The 26953-nt window shown below is 41.8% G+C and overlaps 2 protein-coding genes across 2 annotated transcripts; one reads left to right on the top strand and one right to left on the bottom strand.

The window, feature by feature from the left end:
- Nucleotides 1-344: 344 nt before the first annotated feature.
- On the bottom strand, nucleotides 345-3132 carry acod1 (aconitate decarboxylase 1). Its single transcript, XM_084688277.1, has 5 exons — nucleotides 3121-3132; nucleotides 2350-2511; nucleotides 1848-1937; nucleotides 1498-1697; nucleotides 345-1329 (listed from the first exon to the last, which is right to left on the bottom strand). The coding sequence occupies exons 1-5, from the start codon at nucleotides 3130-3132 to the stop codon at nucleotides 345-347; spliced, it is 1449 nt and encodes a 482-aa protein (XP_084544403.1).
- A 4198-nt stretch (nucleotides 3133-7330) lies between these two features.
- kctd12.1 (potassium channel tetramerisation domain containing 12.1) lies at nucleotides 7331-8906 on the top strand. The gene has a single exon (XM_084689174.1). The coding sequence runs from the start codon at nucleotides 7356-7358 to the stop codon at nucleotides 8232-8234; it is 879 nt and encodes a 292-aa protein (XP_084545300.1). The 5' UTR covers nucleotides 7331-7355; the 3' UTR covers nucleotides 8235-8906.
- Nucleotides 8907-26953: the final 18047 nt, after the last annotated feature.

The following is a 26953-nucleotide window of genomic DNA, read 5'->3' as shown; positions in this document are numbered from 1 at the left end:
TAAGGCAACCTTGCAGGTAAAGCCGATCCCAACAGCAGGGGTTGCAACCAACCTGCCTCATTCTCCCAACCCCCCCCCCCCCCCCCCCCCAATTCAACATCAAACAGTCACTCACACAAACAGATCAACTAAATACAAGATAAAAGAAACTAACAACGTAAAGAAAACCATTTTTCCACCCCCCTCTCTTTCTGGATCACTAGGTTCAGCCAAATAAGAGTCTTTTGGCCAAATGTACACGTGTGCACCTCCGTGACAACGCTCCCAGGAAGTAGATCTCAGAGACATAAGTAAGGTACTTCAAAGTAAAAGCCCACACAGTCAATATTAATGTCTGTGTCTGTTCACCTTAGTGAGGGGATGCTCTCCATCTCCCTCACAATATTCCTACAGCTGCTTACCTGCAGGTAAGACCCCAGCACTGAGCAGTCAGGCTGGCTCTCTATATTCCCTATCAGATCCAGTACCCCCTCAACTCCTTCCAGAGGCAGCACAGATGAGGCATTGGCTCTGAATTTACTCTCCAAGTCCTTCTGATGGAGTGGCTTTCTCCAGTGGCCGTAAAAGGTATTGCACCTGGCGCCATAACTCTCCCCCTGCTCCGTCTCTATAACAACCTCACAGTACATCCTGTCAAAGCTGGGGTGGTTGTCCTGGGGGTTCTCTACCCTGACCCTGGCCAACAGCTCCTTGAGGAGGGGTCTCTCCATCTGGGCCTTGCTGAAAGAGTCCACCGTCACCTGATTGTCTAGCAGGGCTGAGCAAGCGTTGAACTGGAAGGAGTGCCTGGCCTGGTGTTCTGTGGCTGGGAAGGCCCGGTCCACATACCTTGAGGGAGGCACTCTTAGAGTCACCCTCCTGATCTTGCTGGGCTCCAGTCCTTCTCCTCGTCCGCAGCATTCAGCAGCGTTCAGCTTAGCCAGGGCAGCCAGCGCAGCATCTACTACCCAGTGCATCCCCAGGTGAGCTGGGAATCGCTTGATGGCCACGTCCTGGTCCTCTAGAAGCCATCTGAATCCACCGACGGTAGCCCCGACCAACTCTTTGGGGCTGTAGTCTGTATAGAATACACCAAAACCGGACTCAAGGTCCAGGATGGCTGGGTTTCCCTCCAGCCCCAGCCAGGCCATCTGGGCAGCCTCCAGGCCTCTCCGGGCAGTGTTGCCGATGTGGAGGGGTTTGGTCTGTGTGGCTGCGTTGGCCATGGGGGCCCCAGCATAAGAGGCAGCTATAGCCAGGGCGTGAACACACTGGGCTGGGGACAGGCTCAGGAGCTTGGCAGCAGCTGCAGCACTGCCCAGTACACCCACCACAGCTGGAGGGTGGAACCTGTGTTTGGGGGGGGAAAGGGGCTCTTAAGTTATAAGTTCCAGTTTAGGTTTTATCTGTGTCCAATACAATAAAAAGAGTGACATTTGATTCATTAGAGAAAGATTGATTAGAGATCAAATATCAAAGATGTTTCCATTGCAAATACATCCAAAATGAACCCTTCACCTGCTGGGGATGTCACTGGCTTCCCTGGAGAACCTCATCAAACGCCCCTGCACCTCAATGCCCACATTGAAGGCCAGGAGAAGGTCCAGGCCGGAGGGTGGGGTGGGCATGGTCTCCGCCAGGGCCAGGATGGCAGGGAGCACGGCCCCTGAGGGGTGGGTGGCAGGGTGCCATGTGTCATCAAAGTCCATAGAGTGCACCTGGGGGTGGAGAGAATTTTGAGGTCCAACCACAGTTGTGTTTGTTGCAAAACTAAGCCCACTTTTGCTAGCACTATTTGAGTCCCCCAATCTAATTATCAGCAAGCAAACAATCCATAGTATACAATTTATACAATTATCTGAACCTACCGCTACACCGTTGACAAAGGCAGCATACTGTGATGGGAGAGCCAAGCCTGATCTTCCCCAGACACTGCTTCTCTCCGTTGACTTGTACCACTACAAACAGATACCACAAAGAGCATTGAACAACAAACAAACAATGTATGAGTAATTTGAGTGAGTGCATACAGTTACTTAACAAACCTTGTTTGTAAAACTGTTTTAAATACGATAGGAACACATCACATAAACAATTTTAAAATGCCCGACACACTAAATGTTGTCTTTTGTCAAGCGTCCCTGAAGCTCATATTCTGAGTCAGAGATCCATAAAGCTAATTCATTGCAGCGGATGGGTGCGGGCACTCACACAGACGGCTACAAAACTCTTGCCCTAAAACTCAACATTGATAAACTTTTGCGTCATACACATTTTTCGCTTGAGTTGAAAATTGTCAAAAGAACACGTGTTCATGGTGTGAACGCTTATTACCACACAGCTGCTTAATGCATTAAGAACCTAACTTACCTGGCTGAACTGGAGGGCCTTGTTGAAGACATCTGTCCTTGTTCCCAGCAGTCCTACTCCAAGAGTGTCCAGCATCATCCTCTTACTCCTCCTAACCACCCTGTCAGTCAGATGGGCCGGGCTCAGGCCAAAGATAGCCGCTCCAAAACTCTCTGTCACTTTCTAGAAGGGCAAGATAACATTCCTTTATTTCCATTCATATTTGCATTTATTCATCTCCAAGACTATTTCATCCAAAGTGATGAACAATATGTTATTCAGTGTCTTAGGTTAGTATAGGTTCACATGGTTAATATAGGTATTATGTGTATTTAGAGATTTAGTATACTGTATTGAATATTGTATATTATTTGTATAGTCGGAGGTTTGCTATATTTTAGCTTATCATAGATATCATCTTTGTTCTGTCTACTTATGTTATGTTATGCCAGGTTGCTTTGCATTGTCTTGTCCTAAGAATTTCAGTGCCCAGTCTGACCCTGTGTTGTTCTGTGCATCTAACAATAAAAAACTTGAACTTGAACTAATTTAAGTAGATTTAAATAACCAAGTAGGACTAGAATTGCACAGTTCTAGCAGTATTACAGTGGTTGATCCCAAGGGCAACAATAGCATCCTGTCTCTTACAGCATCACAAAAATGTACATTTTAAAGATACCACAAGAAGTAATTTACTTAAACAGTTCAGTCTTTCTCTTCATCAATTCATGTAGATCTAAAACATAAAATTGGCAATAGATTTTTTCCAGGAAACTTAAAAAAAAAACCTACCTTACAGAGCATGGTGCTGTAGCTCTGTTGCTTTGCCGTTCATTTAAGACTGTCATTTCCATCCCATATATACCGGCAATAAGCCGTTGGGGTGGTTTAACAACAAACCAGAATGATGAAACCAGGGCAAGATCTCTTTGGGAACTGGTGACTCTCACTTCCCAAATAAGGTAATTGTAAGGTTTCATTTTCCAGATTAGTCAGATGGCGGAGCAGTTAGGGAATCAGGCTATTAATCAGAAAGTTGCCGGTTCGATTCAAGGCTGTGCAAAATGACGTTGTGTCCTTAGGAAAGGCACTTCACCCTACTTGGGGGAATGTCCCTGTACTTACTGTAAGTATGTTTCCCATGATGATGCGTTGGAATGACTTTGCAATGATGAATGATGAAATCCTTGAAGCTTGTGTACTGATTGTAAACGAAATAACCCATAAGTGTAGTATTGTGGTAGGTGACACCCAATAAATTAAACTGGTGTTTAGTTAGTTAAATTCTGGGTATTTTGGGAAGCTGTACATTATTGGGGCCCTTTTGTGCTTTATGTATTGATAAGATAACATTTGGAGAGAGACATGAAAGCAGGGGCAGAGGTGCAGGAAACTGCCATATTTGATCCCAATGTGTCAGCCGTATCAGTATGTGCCCTTACCAAGTGAGCCACTGGGACACTGAGAAGATAGCCTTTTTACGAATATTGACATTTTCATTTGAGTTATGTGTATATGTTATGGATATACACATATGAAAGGACTGCCAAAATGTCCATCTTCGCAAGCAAAGTTAATCTCTTCTGTTCTTATGAACTCCCCCTGTCCTGCACGTTTTAGATGTTTCCCTGCTCCAACACACCTGATTCAAATGAATGGGTCGTTATCTAGCAATGCAGAAGCCTGTTAACGACCATTCATTTGAATCAGGTGTGTTGGAGCAGGGAAACATCTAAAACATGTAGGGCAGGGGGTCCCTGAGGACCAGGGTTGAAGACCTCTGCTGTAGACTACAGACTTCTTTGCTGTAAAACGTTAACCCTTCCAAGGCTTTGAGACATCAGAATCAGCTGTGTGTCTGATGAACAGCCATGGGGATAGTCCAACACATCAGTGTCTGACCTGCACAATCTTGCTAGTAAGACATCACACACCACAGGGCTTATGGCTCCTGAATAGGGAAACAAAACTAATGTCACAACGCTGGATTTCCTGCTTTAAATTGGATATCCATACAAAACTTATCATTGGTCATTGTGAACGTATTTATTGGTCAATCTGAACATGTTGACACGAGAACAAAGTGTGTACTCAGGATCAGCAACGTACAAAAAAAAAAAAACATAATACAAAAACATACATTTACAAGCAACCTAACCTAAAACCACCTTACAGATAACAACAAAAAGAGGATATTAAACTTGCAGGATGAAAGGAAAAAATGTGCTAAGCCTGACAGTGAACTGCTCCAGACCAGGTTAGTTTCGCAGCATAAATTACCATAGTTACTGAGTTCGAACTACATTGAGCTGGCTTTATGGAACCGAATAAACTTGACATGAGTCTGAATAACTGACATAAGCCTGGCCAATTCGATAAACTCGCTTTATGGAAAAGGGCCCAGGGGTTGATGTTTCAACAGCTTACTAGGAAATGTTCGAGCCCTAACCATAACCCAACCCTAATCCTTACCCCAACCCTAAACCTAACATTTTCTGAACAGTATGGCAAATCGTTAGAACAGTGACCCCAAGACAGTTTTTGATAGGTCACCAGTGTTTGCACAAAACTGACTCCACCATGTGGCTAGAATAATTGCAGAAGTAATTTGTCTGGTCCCTATAACCATCAGCCATTCGATGCCTGCATGAGTTGGGCTACCCGCAGGAGCATAGTTGCTCCCTCACTTTGACACTGCAGACATCCCAACCTGCAAAAACTCATTTCAGAGAGGTTACAGAAGGGACATATTTTGCTTTAATGAAAACTTGAAGGCAACCAAATTGTAATAATTGTATTTAAAATGTAAAAGGTTATTTGGCTGCCAGTAGGTAATGTAGTGCCAATATTCTAATTGCAACTAGTTACTCTAATTGACCTTGTAATGATTTCTTGGTGCCACTCTTTCTTTGTTGATGTTGTGGAAAAGGAGAAGATACACTAAAAGGCTGACGTGCTACAAGCAACACCCCTTCATTTAATAGGAAATAGGAGCCAAGGATATGTATGTTACAAACAAAATGTGTTATTTAGGGCTACCAACTTCCCAAAAGGCTAGATTAATTTCACAGTATTTAATTGTTACATTGAACATTTTTGTAAAGTGAAGGAAGACTGCACCGCCCAACTTCTATGTAATTAGATTATTTTTGGATTGAGATTTATTTGCAAACTCATCACACTATTCAGTGTGTAAATAGTATTTTCCCGCTCTTTTCTTCCCCCAGGACCCTGACCTTGACCCTGAACCTGTCAAAGGTGTTGCTCTGTGTCTATTTTTCCTCATCTCTAAGACTGGAACCACTGCATCTCTCCACAACAACTTGGACCCTGCATCAAGGACCCAACCACAGCTGATTTGCATTGGCAATCTGAAGAGCACAACACGGCAGTACATCTTCATCGCGAGTGACAGAGTGTAGATGATGGCCTGACATGCACTGCGGAAAAGCTGTTCAAGCTCTACTGGGTGTGCAACGTGGCTTATCCACCACAGCTCAGCAGTGCGTTCACCTTCTTTGAGTACATGTGACCATCTCAACCAATGGGGGACGGGGGGGGGATGGGGGACGGGACTCCTTCCATGAGTCCGTCATTGATACAGAGGGTTTGTATGGAATCTGATGGCTGAGCAGTTAGGGAATTGGGCTGTTAATCAGAAGGTTGCTGGTTCGATTTTCCGGCCATGCCAAATGATGCTGTGTCCTTGGGCAAGGCACTTCACCCTACCTGCCTTGGGGGAATGTCCCCTGTACTTACTGTAAGTCACTCTGGAGAAGAGCGTCTGATAAATGACTAAATGTAAATGTATGTCTTCAGTGGCTGTATTTCCATCATAATTCCATTGGATGTCAGTGTTGGCCTGCTTTCTGTCTTGGGACAGTCAATTGAAATTAAGGAAGAGCAAGCAGTGGGCCTTATTTTTCCCTGGCAGCGCACCTCAGCACAACAGTATGTATGGGTGAACGGTGTGATGGAGGGGATCCCTCACTAAATAGCTCCTCCCAAGGTTTCCTCCATTTTTTCTCCTCTTGTGAATTTTTCTGGGAGGTTTTCCTTGTCTTTCTTGAGGGTTTAGGTTGGTTGAGGGGCAATTCTATGGGCGTAAGTGGAGCCCTCTGTGACATTGCTTGTAAAAGGGCTATGCACATTTTGTTAAATTTGATTTGTGATGATTCTCCCCTCGTTACAGAAGCCAGTGGCCAACATATAGGCTATCTGAGAGGCAGGGGCGAAAAAAATAAAAATGGCACCAGCTGCATATGGTGGGGACAGTGGTGTTGCTAGATATAAAGCTCTACTGGGGCACAGGCCCCTCGTTAGTTACTCATCACTTTTTTTTCCTGACAAGATTGCACACATGAAGTGTGCAATACAATACACTATACTAACTCTTGTAACCCTTGTATATAGTGTATACCCTTGCTTAACTCATTGTACAGTTCAGTGACATAACTTTGATATCATCTTAGGTAAATACGAACGTGCACAAGCCAGTTTTTTTCGAAATAATTTGTGCCTCCAAAAAAGCTTCATGGAATTTACGTTGGACTCATGTTATTATGTTTGGGTCAAAATAAAACGCATGTTTTCTCCACTGGTAGGTCACCCAGAGGGCACTGTATCAAGGTTTCTTCCACATGTAGGGCACCCTAGAAGGGACATTATCATGCTTTCTTGCACAATAGGCCACTGTACAGGACCATTTATCATGTTTAATCTACCATAGGGGCATCTAAGACGGCACTTGGGGGGGAAAAAAGGGGGTGAAAAAATAATATATTACCATCTTAAGTAGTGTACGCTACTACCTATACAGATTTAAATGAACAGCAAGCATTATAGCAATTAGGTCTACTTTATTTAATAGCCTACTTTTTGTTTTGTCGGTAAAGAGTTAACCACGACCTCCCTGGATCAGCTGTCGAGTCGACCCCTCCTACCAGCGCAGGAGATAAATAAACAAACCGCCACGTTTACCCCTTCATCTGTCTAGTTTCACCTCAGTCATCCTCTGCTGCTCAAAAATGGCACTAGTGGACACGGAGCGGGGAATATCAAACGGCGCCGAGAGTGGGTCCCCATTTTCTGAGATTATTGAGCTCAATGTTGGCGGACAGGTGTATGTCACAAGGCACTCAACTTTAGTCGCGGTCCCAGACTCGCTTCTCTGGACAATGTTCAGCAAAAAGACACCCAAAGAGCTCGCCAGGGACAGCAAAGGGCGTTATTTTTTGGACAGGGATGGGTTCTTGTTTCGTTACATTCTAGATTACCTACGGGATCTCAATCTGGTTCTGCCAGATTATTTCCCCGAGAAAAGCCGACTGCAAAGAGAAGCTGAGTTTTTCCAGTTGAAGGATCTTTCAAAGCGCCTAAGCCCCAAAATGAGTAAGGAGGACTCCCTCAGCGAGGAGATCTGTCAAAGTGACACGGAGGAGGGGACTCTTCAGTGCAGCGTTGGCTCATCCAGTGTTGGCATGGAGACTTTAAGGATGATGTCCGCAGTGAGTAGCAGTGCACGCTCTCCATCTCTGGAGTCCCGAAAGTCTGGCTACATCACTATTGGATACCGAGGGTCGTACACTATCGGGAGAGATATCCAAACCGATGCCAAATTTAGGAGAGTTGCGCGCATCACCGTGTGTGGAAAGACATCCTTAGCCAAAGAAGTGTTCGGTGACACTCTCAATGACAGCAGGGACCCAGACCGCCCACCAGAGAGATACACTTCACGGTACTATCTGAAGTTTAATTTTCTTGAGCAAGCTTTCGACAGGCTGACCGAGGTAGGCTTCCACATGGTGGCTTGTAGCTCCACCGGCACCTGCGCCTACACCAGCAATGACCCAAATGAGGATAAAATCTGGACCAGTTACACCGAATACGTGTTCTGTCGGGACTGACTGTGCAATCTGCGCACAGCAACATCCGAAGACAACGTTGTCCTTGTACCGGTGTCGATAGAACTAACCTAAACATTTTGGCCTTCTGCACATAGAGAGGAGAGTTTGTCTTTATTGACTCCCTTTGCATTCTGGTTCATCTATATTGAGAATAAACATTTGTCACATGAAATGACAACAAATATTGTAGTTCTTAGAGGCATAATAGCCTACTAAGATAATGCAGTGTTGCGACAAATAGTATTTGATCGATCCTGGTAACACAATACTAAACTATGTGCGCCACTATGAATAGTTGGGTAGGCTAACTAGTTTTGGGTGTCAAGAATGGCACTTGCATAGTTCTATAAATACATCCCTCCTTATGTTGATTATGCAACAGATCATCATGAATGTTGAAGAAGAAAATTACAGGTAAATGTGTATATTTACTTATGAATTTAAACATCTGTATTTTCAATTATATATAAATATATTCAAAAAATGAATTTAGACCTACACCTTTCTCTGGAGGACTGACAGATAGTAACAGTTAGTGTTGAAGATGAGTTGCATGGGTGAGAATACATTGCGTGAGAAAGAAAACCATTTTAGTATTTCTCTCATCACTGCCTTTACTTGCATGACAATGTTGCAGCCATACTCCTCTTTGTGCAATGTGAAGTAAATACTAAGACAGCAGTTTATCAATATCATGCCATGTTTTTACAGAATATTACTTGATTTATTTGAAAAGTATTAACATTCTTTGTCTAGACTTTTACCGTATTTGAAATTAGTCTGGTTGTAAGACTGTGCATTTGATTGGTTATGTTGTCTTTAAGCAGGTATTTAAAATAAAGTATTCTATCTTCAAAACAATTGTTTACAGACCAATTAGAACTCCAATGTCTAGTTGTTTGCTCCATTTAACTATGATTCCAAGGACTGGAAGTCCACCTACTGAACTATAAAGTTTAATATCATTTCTGCTCTGCGATATGAGCCGAACCAGATCCTATATTCATGTCTTCAGTTTGTTTTGACTGGAGGTCTGGGATCTTCCAGGACCTTACTAAGCCTAGAAAGTTCCAACCCCGTCCTCATTATTAGCCGTGACTTTCCATTTCCTTGGAAGAGAAATGTATACTTTCAGATGAAAACGTTACATCTGAAATTTAAAGAAGCATACCTTTTTTTACTCAAAAATTATGGTTTGTCATTCATTTGACTTTAAACACATCTTGATGGTCTTTAGCTCATGTTTACTAAAACATGACATGTACAATTTCAGCATTCCTATAAAAAATATGTGTTCTTTTCATTTGGTGAGATTGCAAAAACAACTCAAATATAACCATTCTCAGAAATGTTGCCCACCTCATTAAAAAAAACAAAGTAGAGCAAAAATGTACATCCTCTCTCTGATGTGGGTAAAGTAATGGAGGCTAAAATTCTCCTCTCACTGCCCATGACTCACTAACCAGTCTGTTATTAGTTTGATAAACCACACATTCAGCCTGCTGTGCCATACATCCCATCTGAATCCTGTTAATGTATTAATTTCACAACACTATCAGGTTCTTCCCTCTCTCTTTGTCACACAAATTTGGTCTGTGTGATGTCTATATGTAAATAGCGCAGCTGTGCTCAGATTATGATGTAATTATCATTTCAAGTGTAAATAATCAAAGGGATCAGCAGCTGCAAAGAAATGAGAGGGGAGGAAAGGAGGGGAGAGGAGAAAAGGAGAAGTAGAGCAGGGGAGAGGTGGGTGTGCGGGGGGTGGGGAGAATATGAGAAAATAGGAGACAAGAGGAGAGGAGATGGCAGCAGATGAGGAGGAAAAGAGAGTTTGTTACTCTCCTTGGCCTGAGAAGATGGAGTGAATAGAGACAGAACCAAGAAGAGTACCAAACTATAAAGAGGAGACATCAAATGATCCCACGTGTTGTTACCGATAATTCAGAGAATCAGTAAACTCATTCAATACTAGCTCCAGGTGCTTTAATTTTGTATTGGTTCACACTGTCACTTGAGAGATTATATTATTACAAGTTATCAATAACTTTAAATATAGTGGGTTAATCTATGGGTATCAAAAGCTTCTATCAAGGGTTTAGAGGGTTATGAAAAGCAACAAAGATGGAAGAGAATTCTGCCAGTCAATAAATCGTGGAGCCCTTCAACTCTTACAGTAATAACATTCAGTCTCTCTTTCTCTCCACCTATTGTCCCGATTATAACATGTTCAGTTAACATTCCTGTCATGACTCTGCTAACTGTTTTGCCCCTATCCAACATTATTTGCAGTTTCCTGACTTTTTCTACATCAAAGCATTACAATGGCTTGTTTTCATTAGCACATCAGAACAATGACTTGAAGATAAAAAGCCTTCATAAAAAATAAACAAATCAATTCAGATTTAAAAATATCTTTCAATGTGACCTTCACTTTCCTTGGAAGAAAAATGTGTTATGATGTGAACGTCACTTCTGAAATTAATAAATGTCTTCACAACTGTGGACCAAATCTAATATGACATGAGAAGAAAATTCCCTTTTCTGTACTTCAGATACAAAGAATCGAAAGAGAAAAGAGAAAAAGACTAAGAGTGACAGAGTAACAGAGGTAGAGATTTAAGGAAATTGACGAATTCTGGAATAAGACAGAGTTTGACCAACATACACAGTACACTTTATTCACAAAGCTTTACAGTATGTCGCCTGTACTGTGTTCTGTTCTTTTCGAATACTTATTCTTATTTTCGGATCATTCCATTTGCAGGGGAGGATCTAATTCTGTGTTGCGTTCCTATTTTAGACCTTTCCTGCACCACATCAGAGGCATCCCCATCAGTAGCAATCAAACAGCCAGCAACGCCTTGGAGCAGCTGAGATGTTGCTGTCACTCTCCGCTCACCCCTATCGCATTCCTGCTGACTTTCTAATGAAGTACGGAGCAGAGAGCGCTTCAGAAAATTACAGCCATCAAATACCAGCTGCCCTTTACGCAACCGGTATATGCCTGTCCATACAACACAAATATGGTTGGAGGTGTGTGTGTGTGGGTTTGCATGTACGTTTGGTGGGTGAACTGTACAGTGACTGTTTATTGCTGTCCCTAGGGAGGCCTTTCATTTGAGCATGCTCTCTACATTCCCAGGGTCACTGCGATGTGACCAGACTTTTCAACGAGGCCATCTCTGCCTTAAGCCGTCCACCACATGTAATTCTCATGTGGCTGTTTCTGGAGAGAGACAGGCCTCTCTAAGACATGGAGCCACAACACAACACAAGAAAAACAGCAACCATGGTGTCCTTTTCAGCTCCTTCGATTCCCGCAGTTGCCTCCAGCATGGAAAAGCAACGCCTGTTGATTCTGTTTTTAGATCGCTGTTGACCCAGACGTTTTTTATTTGTTGATGTTTCTAATACGGTTTTTCTTTTAGTCTTTTAAATTTGAGCCTGACTTGCACAGTAAAGGTTATTCTGTGGGAGGTTTTGGTTCAGAGAATCTGATTGCTACATTAGTCCTCCTGCATTGTTTTAATTTCATAATTTCATTACACATCATAAACAGCTGTTTCCTTATTTTAGGGTCTCGCTGGTTTATCACAAGGTCCACAATGTTCCGAATTGCACAGCAAAACGTTTTACTTTGTTATGTCTTTGTACATGTCCATAGGCAGAGGAGAAATAGGTGGTGGAGTAATGGATTAGTTGTCTTTTATATTCTGTACTCTAGACCTGCACCCCTTTTCACTGTCACAGGCAAAGGAGTAGCACAGCATTATCTGTTGCAAAGGTGACAGGAGAGCAATGGATTCATACTACTTTCAGACTACTGACTATCTCAAATCCACAGAATAAATGAAGGTGGACAAAAAAGACTGAATATGTCTGAAAACATAAGAACACCGCACACAATACCAATACCACATAATTGCCTCTGCTCTAAGAAAACCCTCCATCTATACCTCACTTCACCTCAGCCTCTGTCTCTGCCTGGTGTGGGATAAATGTGCAATGTCAATGTGCAACGTTTTAAAACAAAAATAGCTACTTTAAAGTCTTAATGGAACCAGGAATCAAATCACAACCTTTCAGTTTATTTCACCCTTTTCCTACGTGTTGAGCTGTTGACACACTTGTGTCGAAGTTTTCTTTCTGGTCTCAATTTATTTTCAAACTGTATATAATTATTATTTCAAAATACAGATGTGATCAAACTGGAGATTCTATGAAAGAAATATCCACAACAAAGAGGAAGTCTGAAAAAAGTACAATACAAATGGGTTCATCACCTTCTTACACATAGCTGCGATGAAAAACAAAATGTGATGCCTTTGGAGGACAAAGGAACATGTATTCCCATTTGGTCTGTTACATCAGTAAAACCTGTAAAACGTAGATTATACTGAAAATATTCTCAAAACGTGACTAATAAAATAAGAAACCTATAATGATACGAAACATGTTGGTTGGATAGAACTGACAGAAGACAGTCACTGTCATGAGAGCTCCATGAGATTTCACAGAGGACGACAGTCTGCAACATCACAGGGAGCCAGAGAAGAAACACTTTGGAACCTTCACTCCCACACACAGACATTTTATCAAGCGCTACACACATTCTACTGTCATGTAAATGTACATGACATCAGCTCCAAAACAGCACCCAAGTGAGTTCTTGGTAACATTTTTAGCCTGAGGTCATATCTGTTCCACATCTGTCTGGCTATTTCCTCCCTGATGGACGCTCATTTCTGGGCCTTGTTTACAGGTTAGAGCTTGACTAGATAACTAGGACAAAGACGCACATGCTTGGCCACACACACAGCTGTCAGGGCCAATGAGATGTTAACATGAAGGCAGCATAGTGTATTTTCATAAGGGAGGTTTAGGGTTGGTCAATTTATGAAGGTTAGAAGATAATTCACTTTAAAAAGGTTTGTTAGTAAATCACAAGAATTGAGCAGGGTATACAGTGTAATATACTTACTCTGCACTTTGTTAAACTGTTTTTGATTGACAACTAATCATATCCAGTCAGGTTTTTGGAAATAACAAAATGTTGCTTTTTTGTTGGAGTAGTGTTGGCTTTGGTCAATTCAGAAGCAAGATTTTTATGTTGGTTTCTATTTTTTCCCTTTAATCAAAAATAGAAATGCAATTCTGTTAGACTGTGGTCTCTACCATAAGCTTGGATTGCATATTTTGGACAAACAACAGAAGAATCATCATATTGATGTGAGGTTAAACAAGACAGAGAAATTGCATATGTTGCTGGATATCTGGCCTTGAAGTGGCTCCATTTGCTTCAGAAGCCTGTCTGTCTACTAATGACATCCTTCCACATCCCTCTCCCACACTTGGCTGCCAGCTGAGAAATATTGGCATGCCTGAAATGTTCTCGTCTTTAGAGGGCTTCTTTCAAAGGCGTCACTGTACATTCAGTCTCTTGATCCAAAAGAAGACAAACATGACATACAATTTGTGGTTTCAACTGCTTCAAAACTGTCTGTCATTTACCAGTCAACAATATTTATTCCAGAGGGCTTTCTGATACAAATTATTTTGTACTATCAGACACATACGTGTACGTTTCCACTCAAACTCTATCTACCTACCTAAAACCATTTTAAGAGCTTAAGCTGTACTTTGTGATGAGGCAGAGGACGTTAGGCCGATGCAGGGGGAAAGGTAAGCACGTAAGGGCATTTATTAAGTTAAGAGTTTGGTCCAGGGTCGCTCCCGAGTCTTCAGGTGGAACCTACATGACTGGACAGGCCTGGCATCGTCAGACAGGGGAGGATGGGCTTCTTGATGGGCTCACCAATCCTCCATCTTGCTGCCTGTGAGGATGTTTAACAACAGGGTCAGACATGTCTCTCCAACTTGCAGGCAGAACCCTGTCATTTACATTTACATTTATGCATTCAGCAGACGCTTTTATCCAAATCTCCAAGAGAGAGCTTTACAAAAGAGCATAGGTCACTCATCATAACAACGTGGTAGTCCCAAACATTGCAAGCAGCCAAAACATGAAGTATACATTGTGAAAAACTAAACAAGTGCCAAAGGGAAGACCCATAAGAGCATGCAGTTATACAAATCACAAATTAAAACTACATCATCAAACCAAATCAAAACAACATCATCAAACCAAGGATCTAAAATTATCCTTCCTATAAATCCCAAATGTCTGAAAAACAGTTGCTGAGAGGGAAATGAATAACTGGTGAACCTTTGTGGAATGTTTGTGTCAAAAGGTTTTATTTGTAATTAATGTAATTGTAAAAAAGTGCAGTCTAAAGGTTACTTCAAGGACAATTTGTTTTGCTGCTCCATGAGCAGAGGACTGTTTAAAAGCAAGTCTGTGAAATCTTTGTACAAGGAGAACCAATAACATTAAATACAAGATGAGAAATGTATTAACTAAATAGTAGAATAAACAATTCTTAATAAGAATTAAGCATAAATAAAAAAAAAATGAAAAAACATATATTCAATGCAATGACATGAGTGCACATGACTCTGAAGTGAACCGAGTCTGCTAAATAAATAGGCTTAGCACATGGTAAAATATCTTAAGTCTACTTGCCTAAGGCATGTGTAAAGTCTCAACAAAGTTACAGTAGCCCTGTCTTAAATACAGATGATACCAAATTGAGGAACACTGAGATAAATACCCACAACAAAGTGGCAATCATAAGAAAATAGAATTCAAATCTGTTCATCATTTTCTACCAAGTGATAGAAGACTTAATGTGACACCTTTAGAGGAAATATAAAAAAAGAAGGAATAATATTCCTATGGTTTCAGATGGTCTTCTACATGCCAATCTCAGAAAAACCTGTAAAACCTAGATCAAACAATGTGTGACAAATAAAAAATAAAACAAAATCATACCAATCATGGCATTAATCATCTTCATCAGGTTATGTATAGGCTCTACGCCACCAAAACATTACCTTAGGTGGATCATGTTTTATGTGTGGATACATAAACTGCACCAACTAACCAATTTATTCAACAGTTTCATCCTCTACCGTCCAGGAACGGCAGGAGATTAAAGTACCTTGAGAGAACCTTTTATGTCATTCAGCTTCATTGACTTCAACTTGCAAATGCAGATCAGTGTAGCGTGAAGGGATGCTGAGGGTGTTCCAGGACATCATCTTGTAAATAACGGAGCCTCACAGATGGACAGCACTTTAAAAACCCATAATTGACAGGCTAGAGTAACAGGTGGTCTGAACGATTACCTCCATGAATGCATCCCTCCTAGAAACAGGGATACCAGGAACAAACGAGGACAGATGATGATAACAGCAACAATTTTCTTTGTTATTTAATTTAGAATAACGATAGAGGGCAGTAGGCACAATGTTACATTAAAGTGTATAGAATTGTACTTTATTATACATTTTATTTTTACTTTAGCAGACTTATTAGTTCAGAATGTATTTTTATTTGGAGTAATAGCCTAGCAATAGGCCTCCTTGTTTGGACAGGGATTGAAATTACACACAACATCATGAACACAACACAGCAGCCATAAAACATGGCACTGACACAGAACATGTACACATAAAGACATCAGCACAGACAAAAAAAGGATGGAGACAAGCATGCCAAGTGGACTAGAAGTGTCAGTCAGAGTGACGATGATTGAGTTCTTGAAAACAGACAGGAATAAAACTCCCGTTTGGTGCAGTCAGAAGCATGACCCAGGAATCTGAGGTTTTACTGTGGACGATTTAGCGAACTCTGCCTGGCAGAAAAGATATGTGCAGGTTGAGCCCTAATGTACCTAAAGTAAACCACTATTATGTAATCTAACTATAAATATAGGCAACTCTCTCTCTGTGTGTTTAGGGCTTATGGCAAACAGTTTTTACATTTAATAGACAGGGCTGACAAGTAGTAATTTATTTTTCACCCATGGAAACGTTTTAACAAGTAAACATTTTAATTTAAGTAATCTGTGAGACAGTTTTTACAAATACATTTTCACATGACTTAATTACATTTTGACGAATCAGAACTGATATACAGATATCTTTAATTGAATTATAGATAACGTCGAAAGATTTTAACTAGAGAGAAATGAATTGTAGATATCTTTGATTCGAAATTTCTACTTGTCAAAATAACATTATATATATATATATATATATCTTGGATTGGAATTAACAATCAAAAAGCAATTAATTGTAGCCTACCTCTAGCAGTGTTCCCGCTGTGTTTATTTTTCCGCGGCGGCCCGCCACAGCTACATTTCTGCCGCCACGGTATCAGAAATAAGGCTGTACAAAATTTTAGGCGGTCTATCAGCAGTGATTGTTAGAAAGCGTATCGTAGGATAACACGGGCACGCGCAGTTGAGATTGCGTGTGTGCGCCCTTGAGAACTGTAGAGCGAAGTCGTATAACTTATGTTGTCAGTTAATTTAAGGCTTTTATTGTATTAGTCTATAGTTCTTGCTAATTTAAATTAAGTTAACTGGACAGACCTGCCCCCACTGCAAAAAAAAATCCTAGAGGAAACACTTCTGCAGTAGGAGATAAACTCATGGGTCTTGGGAGAATGGGCATTTACTTTTGATCTGCAAAAGTATTCACCACCAATGGGCATCAGCAATAGGGACTGCACTTGTTTTCTTTTTAAAGATGTGTGTTTTTTTTTGATCATCTACCGCTGTGTGGAGTTCTTAAGTGATGTTCCCTAGTCAATTGTGCCTTTCAGTGTCTGTTCTTTTCTAGCCTGTTGGGTCAATACCACACATGGGCCTACTTTTCCGTCTGTTCCATTTCCACACCATAATCAATGGTCATGTGAATGCAACTCTCTCATCATTTCCTGTACAGTCCATCAATCAGCCAGGCAGGCAGGCAGGCAGGCAGGCAGAGAGACAGAGAGGGAGGGAAGGCAGTGTCTCTCCAGTCCCATTCTTTGCTGCAATCAAGTAATCCGTCTTCTCTCTCTCTCTCTCCATCCCTTTCGATCTGGGCATTTCTGAAGGCATTCGTACAGCCGTCAGGTCTCAAACATTGGATCAGAAACATCCAACAGACGAGGCGAATGGAGACATTGTTTGACCCTACGTCCTGGAGACCAATTTGAACTGACCTTGGAGGGGTCAGTGAGCGCACCTCACACAGTAGATATATAATAAAAACCAGGAACTGTGTGTCATTTGTGTGTGTATATGTCTACAGCATGCATGTGAGTCTAAATAATATGTGTGTTTCTGTTATATATGTGAGCTGTTTTATTTGTATTTGTATTACAAAGCAAGTAAGACTTCCTTTCCATTCAATCATCACATGATTCTCCTAAGGAGTGATGTTACTGTGTACTGTATGTTTACATCCAGCCTACAACTGTGTGTTTCCACAGATGAGATCATCAAAGATGTGATAGAGCATTTTACTTTGATGTAGCTATATTCCTTCGCTTCATGATCCTTGTCAGTGTATCACTGTTGCTGTTTAGTTGCAGAGTTAAAGGCCCCAGTCAGGAAGGAATACCTTTCGTCCCTGACTAGCTGAGGACAGCTGTGCAGAGCGTGACCAAAGCCTGCATCTCCTCTGAGATTGTCGACGCTGGGTGAAAAGTGACAGTGCTAGCTGGGTAAACATTTGCAACAATTTTTAATTTCACAGTCAGTGCTGGGGGATGCAGTTTGAAAATCAAACAAAAAAATAACATCCGCATTAAATGATCTGATTTATACACAGTGATGTGCCACTTGTGCCAAACAAACAAATGTTTATTTGTCTCCACAAGGCACAAGTCAATTCAATTATTCAATTAGTGGAGACCCAATTACCGGTCTCTGCTTCCTCAAACGTCACACACACAGCTCACTGTTCTGGATTTGATGGACCACATGCTGTTTACTGTTGTCAGATTACAATACTCTGGATTTTTGACTTAATACGATATTGTAATCATAACGCATTTGCTGAATAGACTCAGTTGAAGCAAATTGCTTGCTGTAATTAAGTGATCTGATTCTGCTTACAGAAGCCCCTGGCAGGAGAAAGCAACCTAATTTGTATGTTGTCGTTTTCACATCCAGTGCTCTTGTGAAAACTTTGATTCAAACCTGTCTTTGATAGAGGACAGACTGGTGACATTGAAGAACAGTCTTTTACACAATATTTTACACAATTTTTAGATGGATTAACAAAATGTAAAATTATTTTTAAAATTATGTGTATACATAGACACACACACTCATACTAACAAACAAGCACCATATAATCCCAATAAAAGTCCCCCCCCCCCCTGCTCTAACACTGCCCAACTGCAATAATATAACAGTATCGCTTCACAGTAGCCTAGAGCAAAACGTGTAGCAAATGTAACTATGTGGCAAAACAATCATTCATATAGCCTCCTTAAAGTGCTAAACCTACAGTTTAGTGAAGACACTCCCATACTGTTTTAACCAGTTTGGGACTACCTCGTTGTTATGATCAGTGACCTATGTATGCTCTTTTGTAAAGCTCTCTCTTGGAAGTCGCTTTGGATAAAAGCGTCTGCTAAATGCACAAATGTAAATGTAAACCATCTATTGCAAAGGAAATGGTACCACTCCACCAAAGACAAAATGTATTTTGGAGGAGACAACTTCCTGTCTTGGAGCAACTAGCATAGCACAAGAACATACCAAGAACATAACAAGGCAGGAATACCTCATTGGATATTAAATCCAATAAAAATGAGTGTGTAGCCTTTCCCCATTCAGTCACAGAGACCCACGGATCAGCATGGATAACCAGTCAAAAACCCTCAGAGAAGACAAGGAATGTAGAACTATGCAGGCTATAGCTGAAGACTGTTTCAGATAGATGAAAATGCAATATATATACAGCTCTTTTTCTCTCTTTCCAGAAGAAAGTTGTGAGTGAGGAACAGAAGGGTTAGACTTGCAGTGGCCTTTTAAATTGAACCCTACTGTTCCTCATTCAAAACTTTCCTTCTCAACTTTTTTGGAAAGGAAAGAAAAAAATGAAGGAGTCTCTTCATTTTTTCCATAGCTGTATATAAAACAACAACGCATGATGTGTAAGCATGTGTGTCTGGGTCTGTGAATACATGCAGTATGGATGTGCAGTGATTGCGTGGGTGATGCCAGCTGATGACATGACGTGCAGCCTGAGGGCCATGCCTCAACTAGCTTTGCCCGTTCAAACCAACGGATAGACTTTGTCTCAAAGAGAGAGAGCAAGAAAACATGGGAGAAAAAAAACTGTAATCCCTGAATGGCTCTTCTAGTGGCCTAAAATATAATCTTATACAATGGTCCCAATACATGTCCTCTGTCTCTCTGGGCCACTATAGAGAGAATTGACACAAAGTCCAAGGTTCAAAGTTTGACTTGACAGAAATTAGGTCCATTAATTTGTTGTCTTTATTCAAAAGTAAATTGCTAGTAAATACCAAGGATCTGCGCTCAAATTGTACACTAAAGGCTTTCAGTTGAACGTCACAAACATGTCATGCCACAGTCAAAAGACTGTTTGCCTCCCTCGTCTTTGGAGCCTGTGGAGCCTACCACTTTATGGCTCCTTCATCACTACTGTTCGTGAATAATAATTCGAAAAAAGTTCCTTTTTTATTTAATTAAAGGGTTTGATCATTCATGTATCGAGCAATGAAATATTAAAAGTGGGAGGCAGGGTGAGACAAGTGGCCAATAGCACTTTGAAATGCAGAGGTGCACTCACCTAAAAAAGACTCATTAAAATGATTCATCTGAAAGAATTAAACTTCTGCTATGATCACACCTCTGCTATGATTCCATGCTTTTTGATGTCGGCTTCCCACTCTGGGGCGTGATAGCATATCCATGCTGATGTCAATTACAGTTATAATTGGACACGTCTAGTAGTAGGCTTTTTGACTCCCTTCCAACAGGAAGTCATTAGAAGGACAAATACTTTTTTTTAAAGAAGTTAGGAATTCAAAATTAGGCAGTCAGTTGATTAGGTCTTATATCATCAGCTGATCCACACAGTGACTGTTCTAGGTCCTACAGAAAAAAGCTTCTTCTTTCAGCAACACTTAGAGGTATATCTCTAAGCAGAATTTATGTTTCAACCCTGGAATTACCCAGACCAGGGGTGTCAAATTCTATTTCACTAAGGTTCACACTGGGAAATGAGAATCACATCAAGGGCCAGAATGATATAGTCAAATATCAAATCAAATATGTGTATGATTACATTGTGACATGTCCCATATAGCCTTCTCACATACATTTTGGTACACATCATGCCGTAAAAAACTGGCCATGGTATTTTTGTAAGACTGACATTTGCAAATGCTTGCCATTTGTCGGTGCATACAATGTTGCAAAGTATTAGCATACAGTTTTTCTCTCCTTGTAAATGACCTCCCAGATTGTTTTTCCTCTGCTCTGATGAAACTTGCCTTTACAGCTCCATCACTTTGAGATTTGGCTTGAATAAACATATTTTACTGTATATATATGTACATATATTGGATGCCTCTCTCCAGTTCGGCGACTTCCTGAAGCCTCTGTGCTTCCTTTCCATGTCTCCATTGCTCTGCTGGTTTGTGGTTTCAAAATGACGATGCAGATTCGAGCCTATTCTTTGAAAATGGAAATGGTGTCATGGCAAATAAGACTCAGGGCCTTCTCTTTACACTCGGAAAAGAAGTACTCAGTCTCCCACCTCTCTTTAAGATGTCTGCCTTCAAAGTCAACTTTCCTTTTTGTGCCATTCTGTTAGCCAGCTTGCAGGTGCACTGGAAGTGCGCCCACCTGTTTGGTTTGGTGTCACTGTGCAGACCACAGTCTTAGCTACAACTCGACGGGCAAAAATTGATGAAGAAGCTAAATTGATATGCGGCCCGGATAAAATTGTGCAAGGGGCCGTTATTGGCCCACGGGCTTTGAGTTTGACATGTGATCTAGACTCTTGGTCATCCCTGAAACGGAATATCCGACAAAAGATAATTCGCTCTGTTGTGAATGAACATCTGGGTGTCAAGTCTGCACACAGATAAGCAGCACCAGCAGTGTTCCATTGGTAATCATGTCTTGGCTCTACTGGCCCTCAATCAGGGTGTGTGTTTGGGACTCCTGTGCTGTGGGCATTTGCCATCCGACTGAACACCATTGTGACTTATATTCAGTGCATTACAGATTGAACAATGTTGTGTACGTGCCAGGAAGCAGGTGTGCTGCTCTCTCCCCCCACCCCCACCAAGTGTCTTTGGAGCTCCAGAGGGGAGAGAGGAGGGGACTCTTTAATAAAGCCTCACCCCTGAAGGGAGCCAGGAAGTCAGTCTCTCCCCTCCAAAAAAGCCAGCTCCTTCTCCCCAGGTGGTCATCCACATCCTCCACTCAGATAAGACCCCCCTCCTCTCTCTCCCATGGCTGAGCTTGCGGTGGGGGAATCGGGACCCTAGCTGGTTGAACCTATGGGGTATCGATCAGGTGTTGATTAGGAAGAAGCTGCTCAAGAACAAGGGGATCAGAAGAGCTAAGAGGTCATGCTGCACCTGCTGAAGTACCCAGGATGATAAGGCTTCCATTGATTCTCCATCAAAATCAGTTCCTTGCTTGACGTCCCCAAATGCCAGTCACAGATATTCTACTGTAAGCTGGTAGAGATTCTGCTTAACAACACAGGAAGCACACAAGGCCAATGGAAACATAATTCCCATAAACCTGAGGAAAATAATATACAATACAAATACAACACCTGCTGTTTTTTTTATACCGGTATCCAGGTGAAGACATCCACAACAAACAAAAAAAAACAAAAATGGAATCATTATCACTAATTTACATATAGATTCTCCAGAGTTTCAATAATCAGTCTGTTTTACTACCTCAGCCTTTCTACTGTAACTCATTACTATCTGCTGAGCTTTCAGTGCACCATCTCTAAACAATCTGCTAGCCTTATCTGGAGGATCCATCTGATCCAACTGTATCTGAAACACCATTAAAGTTTTACTGGCTCAACCTCAGAGACCCATCAAGATGGCTGCTTCAGATCATCACAATGAATCAAGCTGCAGATGTATAAAGGCTTAAGCCCTTAGAAATCAATCAGTGGCTTAAAAGAACCAAAATGCAGGCGAGAGAGTTGTTGCAGCCACAGCCCTGCGGTGGGAAAGCTTTGAGACAGTTCATTCATCAGTCTCTCAGAGAGCAAAGCACAGCTGGCTATCCAGGATAAAAGCCGTTCAGGAAATTAATTTGTGGGGAGTTGCAGAAATGTTATGACATTTTGATAGGAAGCCTGTGCAGGAAGGTGATCATTTGTATAGTGATGGCCTGAGTGACAGGAGGATCCTATGGAGCTGCATGGAAACACATACTATTATCTGTCAGCGGAAGCTTTTGGTTTCAGAGAAACCTTTTTAATACTTTGAGAGACTGACTCACTCCGTGAATCTCATTGGTGAAATCCAATACTGTTGTGGTAGCCATGGCAACAGTAAGCAGAAGACTACAGTTTCCATCAATATGTAACAAGACAGGTACCACCGGAATGCAGGAGGTAGGTGTATTGGTCAAATCATCAATATTTAAGTGGAATCTGGATTCGTTATTGTCATGATTTAGAGGTTACAATTAAGGACGCTGATCTGCTAATGGAGATGTAAGGGAGAATGACATCTTTCAAGTGGCACTTTCAATTTCTCAACACACCATGCCTCTGTAATTATCATTCCCACAGTGTCAGGTAGAGCACAATGGCATGGAATGACATGCAGGACCAAATGGCCTTGATCAAGAGGTAGTAGGTAGGTACAGCACTTACTTCTGTGCATTAGTCTGACAATGTTAGCCCCTTTCTGCCACACACACAAGTTCTCTCCCCTTCAGCAAACACTGGAACTCTATTTCCAGTTGGAAGAAAAAAAAGAGACAGATACTTTCGGAAATACAAATTTGGGTGACGGAACATGGAAACTGCACACAACTTTATTGCCTGAGATGACTGTGTATGCCAACTGCTAAACGGATCCCCCTTTGTGGACAACTAACAATGGGAAGAAACAACACATCAAATGTTTTCTGTCCTCTTTTTCATTCTGTTATTTCCTGTCAATCCATTGCTCTCACTCAGTGGTGTGCTCCATGTGTGTCCTTCTCTCCTGCAGGAGAGCATGAAATCAAGCTTGGAGAGAAGAGGAAGTCTCCAATGGCTCTACAACCACCTACAGGAGACACTCATGCCATTAGAAAACATAGCAAACCAAACATTTCAAGAAGCCATCTTATCTCGGCTCAGAGACTCACTCCTACTGTACACTCTTCGGCAGGTGGGAGGATTTAATGTCTAGATCAGAAACAGACGTAATAATCAGTCAGGCTGTAGGTGGAAATCATTTGTAGGACATCTAAAGGTCTGGCCTGCTGTTTGATCAGAGTAAACCACAGATACAGGACACACACAAGACACTGAGGACACTGACGCAGGAAAGAATAAACGATGTTTAGCATTTTTCACATTTCATCTGCTCAGAAAAATGCACGGTATTATGCAAAACTGCTCAGTTTGAGCCCTCTCAGTAAAGCAGTTTGTGTCAGCTATAGTTTGGACCTGGTCCTCAAGATGCAAGTCTAGCCTGGTCCTAGCCTGTTACCCTTCAATGGGCAATCATAGGTAGTCTGTGAATTGGAATGTGCACCCTGTATGCTCATCTGGGACAAACAGTAAGATGAACCATCAAGGGGAAAAGGGAGCAGGGGGAAAGGGAACTCCCCCAGGGAAGTCTGTTTCAAAGTGAGCTCCACTTGCTCCCCTCCCCCCCCCCGGTCCTCCAGTCATGTATGAATAGAGTAGCAGCTGGCACAGCAGACACACATACGCCTGGCACTGAGGGGGCAAAGACCTCGACAAGTTGAGGGAGCTCAACTCATTTGTAACCTTAACCATCCACCGTGCTTCAGTGGAAGCTAATCACGAGCAGAGTTTGAGTTTTTTTCCATCAGCCAGAAACTGTTGAAGCAATTGTTTTCCTTTCCTGGGGTTAAAGAGACGAGCTCCTTCCTTATGAACACTGTTTTCATAGTCAAAGTGGAAGAGGCTAGGATAATAGAATAATCCAGAATAAACCATTGTATTGATTAAGCACTTAGGGTCTTTGAGTCTTTGAGAGAGAACTACCCTCAGCCAGGTGTGAATACAGAATGTCGGTGCTGATGTATTGACAATCCGCTCAGACAAGACAGGGTGCATACATTACTGGAGAAAGAGCCAGGGTCATAATGCTCTGTTGCAGAGAAAATGACTGTAAATCGTCGCAAACAAAAGAGTGAACTCGCTTTGCCTCTCTAATGGTACAAATCAAAGAGAATAGCTGACACAGTTCCCAAAGGAAATAAGAGGCTCCATCAATAATGGTGTCCTCTTTACCTGAATACAGCCTGTCTAAGGGCCAGTCCATCTCTCTCTTCTAGATTTCTTTGCCTCAGCACTGAGACATTTAGCATGCTGTACATGGTTAATACCGGCTTAATACAGGCTTTTGGAAGGATGTGGTCATATCTCTGTCATGGTGATGCAACTCAAGCTCAGAATGCAAATTAGTACATTTCCAGCTCATGGAACACTCTGGTTCCATGCTAACTGACTGTTCTGCATTCAACCCTTTTCACATCAAATGCTTTATTCAGTGTATGTCCTGAATTTGGGTTTGACATGTGATACATTGGTTTCCATGTGATTCAGCCAGTCCACAGCTCGATCCAAAGCTCTTGGAAGGACAGGAAAACCCACACCAAATGAACCTTCACCACCATCCTATTGGGTTCTGTTGTCTATGTACAATCCATTAGCATTTAATGAGTCTCTCCATAAAACAACACTACTCATTTTACTGTATAAGTACAAGGTAACATTTAATTTGACTTCAATAAAAATAAATTCTACACAATGATCACTGACAATATGGATATATTAGACACAATACAAAGTATGTAGACACTATCATTAAAACTCCAGCCAATGTTAAACTAGCATTGCTGTCCACCATAATTCAGTTCGCCATCATTCAGTTCTTCTGAGTGTAGCCGATGGGAACGTGAGTGTAGGGAATTTTTATTTTGACTCACCTCTGTCACCTTTCTACTGGGGTGACGTCACTAGAAGGGGCTGGGTTGGTTTCCAATTAGTTCAAGTGGGGACAGGCATGGAGATATATAGACATTGGGTCCCTATGGCGGGAGCGTGCATTGCCGATTGTGGAGTGTAGCCGTGCTCTGGAGTGGTGTCTGCAGCGACACGGTAGCGTGATTGAGCTGATATCGACAGGACCGCGTCGAGCGCCTCCTAATCAAGTGTATCAGTGCGGCGATTATTTTACTGACAGCATATAGACGCCAGCTGCAAGACGCGCTCAGGTGCAACGGAGAAGCTATAGCAGCACACAGCTATACAGCATTGTCGGCTGCTGTTCCCTTGTGTTTGGTTGATTGCATGCATGTACGGGTGCTGCTTTTAGAAGTTAAAGATATTTGTTTTTTCCCCTCTAGCCTGGGGCCCAGTGGTCTACCTGTGGTTAGGAGGATCGTGTGAGCCACAGGTTAAAGGGTTTCCTTTTTTTTGGTTTTGTTCTGTTTGTTTTGTATCTGTCTCCCCTGTGTCATTCCCCTCCATCAATAACCTGGGTATTAATTGGGCCCCAGCCTAGATTACAGTACGGCCAGTTTTCCTCTTGAGTATTGTTCTCACCTCCGACATGACGTTCAGTGTAATGTAGTCCAGCGTGAACCCCCTTTTTCGTAATGTGCCTAAGTGGTGCGCGTGCAGTGGCGTGGCCAATTAGATGGTAGTGTGTGTGCTCTCCCTCACGTGTGGTATCGGAGGCTGGCCCCTGCTAGTCTGGGTGTTAGTGGCTCTGGACTTGGCTTGGCCATTCCCCATGAAGTTCATTTAAGTTATTGTCTATGTATTGTCCATGTATTTATCTTTGACAACCAAGTGACACCTTGTTTTAACGAGAACCAAGAATAAAATTGATATTTTATATTTTTTTTTCCAAAGAACCTGTGTTGGACCATCATTGGGATGGAGTTCTCCTTGCTCTTCCAGGATGGCTCAAGGGGTGGCATAGTCTGGTGGTAGGCCTAGTGAGGGCTACATGAGCATACCATGCTTGATCATGGATCATTTGCTCCCCTAAAGAATGCAGCGTCATGTATGAGTCAAAATGATGATCAAAACGTGGAATACTTCAGTCCTGAGATAACACACATCCTGCCAAAATACACATCAATAGATAGGCAAATTTACAACAGTTCCTCATTGTCAGATTGACTTGGCCTTTAAAGGCCTCCAAGGAGTGTTGCATGCCAAACGGCATAAAAAGATGAGATTAGATTTTGGAAATGTGTGTGTGTGTGTGTGTGTGTAGGTTTAGGAGATACAATCTGATTGGTTCTCCTGTCTGATGACAAGGTCATGCTGTTATCACCTTACCATCCGCTGCAAAGCCCTGTGTGTTAACATTTGTTTCCATGACAACAGGAGAGTTAACCAAAAAGTTTCAAAAGCAGTTTCAGTTAGTGTCAGGTCTTTTTCACCTGCATACAGACTAGCTGACACAAAAGCCTTCACACACCGTCTTTATTTTTTGTCTGGAAAATTACATAAAATAAACAACATAATTTCAGTTTTCAAACTTGTAACCTTTCAAACCTTTTTTTTTTAGTATCTTGGAACATTAT

This window comes from Hypomesus nipponensis, chromosome 23 (genome assembly GCF_054491055.1).
Source record: "Hypomesus nipponensis isolate SF chromosome 23, ASM5449105v1, whole genome shotgun sequence".
NCBI lineage: Eukaryota > Metazoa > Chordata > Actinopteri > Osmeriformes > Osmeridae > Hypomesus > Hypomesus nipponensis.
Note: the sequence above shows the minus strand (reverse complement) of the source record. Positions and strands in the feature narration are given on the sequence as shown.

Bases quoted from the DNA above. Each gene is read 5' to 3' on its own strand.
- acod1 (XM_084688277.1), bottom strand. The intron at 1,938-2,349 runs GTAAGTTAGGTT...ATCTGTTTGTAG, and splicing joins AGGCCCTCCAGTTCAGCCAG to TGGTACAAGTCAACGGAGAG. The intron at 1,330-1,497 runs GTGAAGGGTTCA...CCCCAAACACAG, and splicing joins GCCAGTGACATCCCCAGCAG to GTTCCACCCTCCAGCTGTGG.
- kctd12.1 (XM_084689174.1), top strand. From the start codon at position 7,356: ATGGCACTAGTGGACACGGAGCGGGGAATATCAAACGGCGCCGAGAGT.